This window comes from Lagopus leucura, unplaced genomic scaffold, assembly GCF_019238085.1.
Source record: "Lagopus leucura isolate 7727_CA_CO unplaced genomic scaffold, USGS_WTPT01 32637-0_obj-0_obj, whole genome shotgun sequence".
NCBI lineage: Eukaryota > Metazoa > Chordata > Aves > Galliformes > Phasianidae > Lagopus > Lagopus leucura.
This window is the reverse complement of record NW_024963258.1, coordinates 1-4,345: the sequence shown is the minus strand read 5'-3', so window position 1 is coordinate 4,345 and position 4,345 is coordinate 1. Positions and strand designations below refer to the sequence as shown.

At 57.5% G+C, this 4,345-nt stretch overlaps 1 protein-coding gene across 1 annotated transcript; it reads left to right on the top strand.

Annotated features, from left to right (window-relative positions):
* Nucleotides 1-570: 570 nt before the first annotated feature.
* Nucleotides 571-2,929, top strand: LOC122191048 (flotillin-1). Its single transcript, XM_042891237.1, has 5 exons — nucleotides 571-724; nucleotides 826-901; nucleotides 1,128-1,218; nucleotides 1,559-1,701; nucleotides 2,769-2,929. The coding sequence occupies exons 1-5, from the start codon at nucleotides 682-684 to the stop codon at nucleotides 2,899-2,901; spliced, it is 486 nt and encodes a 161-aa protein (XP_042747171.1). The 5' UTR covers nucleotides 571-681; the 3' UTR covers nucleotides 2,902-2,929.
* Nucleotides 2,930-4,345: the final 1,416 nt, after the last annotated feature.

Sequence of the window (4,345 nt, the reverse complement as noted above, 5' to 3'; positions counted from 1 at the left end):
AGGGCGCATGCGCACTACGTGCTGCTGAGGGCGGAGCCGCCATGGTTGTTGTGGGCGCGCGCCCCATACTGCCGGAAAAACAGAACAGAAATTTAACCGTAATCTCTTAAATTGGACCCAAACGGCCCCCGGTTGCCCTCTGGTGGGCGGCAGCGACGAAGCCAAGTGGGCCTGAGTTCATTTCGCACGGTTTTCACCGCGTTGCTGTGACCAACGACTTGGAGGGCAGTTTGGGGACAAATCGATCATTTTGGGGGCACGAAGGGCAGCTGGGGGTCCTTCCCGGCCCCGCGGGCTCCTGAGGGAACTTTGAGGCCAACCGAGCATTTTTGGAGACTTTGGGGACCGCTTTTAGGGTCTCTGCCCTCATCTCGGGGCGGGGGCGCAGTGCACTTCCGGGTCAATCAGAAGTTCAGCAAAGGGCGGCCGGAAGTGCGGCTCGGAGTTGCCGGATGTGTGGAAAAGGGAGACCGGAAGTGCAGCTCGGAGCGGCTGGAATTGCGGCTCGGAGCTGCCGGAAGTGCGGCAAAGGGAAACCGGAAGTGCGGCTCGGAGCTGCCGGAAGTGCAGCGGGCGAGGCCGCAGCGGGCGGAGCTCGGCAGATCCCCGCTGGGGGTTTGGGGTCCCACACGCGCCCCCTCCCACACGCGCACCGGGCGCCGTCCCCGCGCCCCCACCGCCATGTTCTTCACCTGCGGCCCCAACGAGGCCATGGTGGTGTCGGGTGAGTGGGAAACCAACCCTCCCCCAGCAGCTCTGGGTAGCGGAACCGGCGCTCCGGGACTCACCCCGCATCGCCGCGTTCCTCCCCCACCCCTCCCGCAGGGTTCTGCCGCAGCCCCCCCGTGATGGTGGCGGGCGGACGGGTGTTGGTGGTGCCGTGTCTGCAGCAGATCCAGCGGTGAGCGGGGCGGGGGGGCGTGAGGGGATCTGGGGGGGCGAAGGAGGGAATGGGGGGGTGTAGGGGAGCGTGGGGGGACATAGAATGACAGAGGGGGGGCGTAGGGGGACTGGAGAGGATTGGGGGGCCGTGGGGGGGCTGGAGGTGATGGAAGGACGTGGGGTGGTTTTGGGGCACAGCAGAGTGACAGAGGGGTGACGCGTGGCGGCCGTCCCCCTTCTCGCAGCATCTCCCTGAACACTCTGACCCTCAACGTGCGGAGCGAGAAGGTTTACACGCGCCACGGGGTCCCCATCTCCGTCACCGGCATCGCCCAGGTATCCCCGGTACCCCCCGGTATCCCCAGATACCCCGCATTGCCACTTTTAATTCACCCCGCGGTGGGTCCCGCCTGGCGCTGCGGCGGAGCGGCTCTTAAAAGGGCGATGTCACTCAGCGGCGTCCATTGGGACGCGGCGTAGTCTTAAAGCGGCCCCGCGGAGGTGGGGCCCACCGAGAAAGCAGAGCGCTCTTAAAGGGGCAACGCCCGCTGACTCTCAGCGCCGTTTTTATGCGGGGACGCATCAGTAACAGAAGGGTCTTTTTCCCGGTGGGCCCCACCCGTGCAAGAGGCGGCTTGCGGAGGCAGCGCCCTCTTAAAACGGGCACCGCGTGCAGGTGAAGATCCAGGGGCAGAACAAGGAGATGCTGGCGGCCGCCTGCCAGATGTTCCTGGGCAAATCGGAGAGTGAGATCGCCCAGATCGCCCTCGAGACCCTGGAGGGCCACCAGCGGGCCATCATGGCCCACATGACGGTGGAGGTGAGGAGGCCACGCCCCCCCCGAGATAGGCCACGCCCCCCGATAGGCCATGCTCACATAGCCGGTGCGTTTCCCCCAGCAGCCCTAAGCGTTGGCAGCAGCTCTGAGCTGCGATGGAGGCAGTGCCGCTGTAAGCCCCGCCCACTGCTATAAGCCCTGCCCCGTGATTGGCCACAGCCCCAAGAAGCCCCACCCCTAACCTCATGACTGACATAAGTCACGCCCCTCATAGCCCAACCCCATTGCCACGCCCATTTTGGACACACTCCATGAAGCCCCGCCCCTTTCCTGGAAGCCACGCCCCCGTTGCCAACCACGGCACTGGGATGCCCTGTTGATTTGCATAGCCCCACCCACTTAGCAGTGCCAATTCTTTTGCATATCTACAGCTTCATTTGCATAGCCACACACAGCAAAAACCCCACATTTCTGTATAGGCACATGGCCATTTGCATAACCACACCCTCTTTGCATAATCACACCCAGACCCATAGTTGTGCTGTATTTGCATGAATATGCCTGGTTTGCCTTGCCATGCATCCTTTGCATACATAGCCCTATCTCCGTGAGGTCTCATTTGCATAGCCACGCCCTCTTCACATAGCCTCTCTTTTGAGAAGCCCCAGCTCATTTGCATAGCCACACGCCTTTGCCTAACCCAATTCCTTTGTGAAGCCCTGGCTCATTTACTTAGCCCTGCCCCCTTTGCACCACCTCATTCCTTTGAGACCCCCGTCCTTTGCATAGCTCCGCCCCTTTGCACTGCGTCATTCCTCCCAGGCCCCTCGTTTGCATAGCCCCGCCCCCTTTGCACCACCCCATTCCTTTGAGACCCCCCTCCTTTGCATAGCTCCGCCCCTTTGCACTGCGTCATTCCTCCCAGACCCCTTGTTTGCATAGCCCCGCCCCCTTTGCACCACTACCTTTCTTTGAGTCCCCTTGTTTGCATAGCCCCGCCCCCTTTGCACCACTACCTTTCTGTGAGTCCCCTCCTTTGCATAGCCCCGCCCCTTTGCACGGCCCCATTCCTTGGAGCCCCCCCCCCCATTGCATAGCCCCGCCCCCCGGAGATCTACAAGGACCGGCAGAAGTTTTCCGAGCAGGTTTTCAAGGTGGCCTCATCAGACCTGGTGAACATGGGCATCAGCGTCGTCAGCTACACGCTCAAGGACATCCACGACGACCAGGTGCCTCCTTAATGGCCTCCTTAATGGCCTCCTTAATGGCCTCCTTAATGGCCCTACTAATGGCCTTGGTAATGGCCTTGGTAATGGCCCCATCAATGGCCTTGTTAATGGCCCTGTTAATGGCCTCCTTAATGGCCTCCTTAATGGCCTCCTTAATGGCCTCCTTAATGGCCCTGTTAATGGCCTCCTTAATGGCCTCCTTAATGGCCTCCTTAATGGCCTCCTTAATGGCCCTACTAATGGCCTTGGTAATGGCCCCATCAATGGCCTTGTTAATGGCCCTGCTTACGGCCCTGCTAATGGCCTTGGTAATGGCCTCATTAATGGCCTCGTTAATGGCCCTGTTAACGGTCTCGTTAACGGCCTCCTTAATGGCCCTACTAATGGCCTTGGTAATGGCCCCATCAATGGCCTTGTTAATGGCCCTGCTTAGGGCCCTACTAATGGCCTTGGTAATGGACTCATTAATGGCCTTGTTAATGGCCCCATTAATGATATTGTTAGTTGTTCCATTAATGGCCCTACTAATGGCCTTGGTAATGGCCCCATCAATGGCCTTGTTAATGGCCCCATTAATGATATTGTTAGTTGCTCCATTAATGGCCCTACTAATGGCCTTGTTAATGGCCCCATTAATGGCCTTGTTAATGGCCCCATTAATGATATTGTTAATTGCCCCATTAATGGCCCTACTAATGGCCTTGTTAACGGCCCCATTAATGGTCTTAATAACGGCCTTGTCATGGCCCAATTAATTTCTCTACTAATGGCCTTGTTAATGGCCCTGTTAATGACCCCATCAATGGCCTTGTTAATGGCCCTGCTTATGGCCCTACTATTGGCCTTGTTAGTGGCCCTACTAATGGCCTTGGTAATGGCCTCATTAATGGCCTCGTTAATGGCCCTGTTAATGGTCTCATTAATGGTCTCCTTAATGGCCTTGTTAATGGCCCCATTGATGGCCTTGTTAGTGGCCTTGGTAATGGCCCCATTGATGGCCCAGTTAATGGCCCCTTTGATGGCCTTGTTAATGATCCCATTAATGGCCCTATTAATGGCTTTGTTAATGGCCTTGTTAATGACCCTACTAGTGGCCCTGTTAATGGCCCCATTGATGGCCTTTTTAATGATCCCATTAATGGCCCTATTAATGGCTTTGCTAACTGCCTTGTTAAAGGCCCCATCGATGGTCTTGTTAACGGCTCTGTTAATGGCCCTACTAATGGTCCTGTTAATGACCTTGTTAATGGCACTATCAATGGCCTTGTTAATGACCTTGTTAGTGACAGATGCTGTGACCCCATTGCTGACCCCATTGCTGACCCCATTGACCCCATTGCTGACCCCATTGCTGACCCCATTGCTGACCCCATTGCTGACCCCATTGCTGACCCCATTGCTGACCCCAATGCTGACCCCATTGCTGACCCCATTGCTGACCCCATTGCTGACCCCA

What these genes read in the sequence shown, in the direction of transcription:
- LOC122191048 (XM_042891237.1), top strand. Translation starts at nt 682, where the DNA reads ATGTTCTTCACCTGCGGCCCCAACGAGGCCATGGTGGTGTCGG. An exon ending in TGTCTGCAGCAGATCCAGCG is followed by an intron (nt 902 to 1,127) that starts GTGAGCGGGGCG and finishes CCCTTCTCGCAG; the next exon opens with CATCTCCCTGAACACTCTGA. An exon ending in ATGGCCCACATGACGGTGGA is followed by an intron (nt 1,702 to 2,768) that starts GGTGAGGAGGCC and finishes GCCCCGCCCCCC; the next exon opens with GGAGATCTACAAGGACCGGC.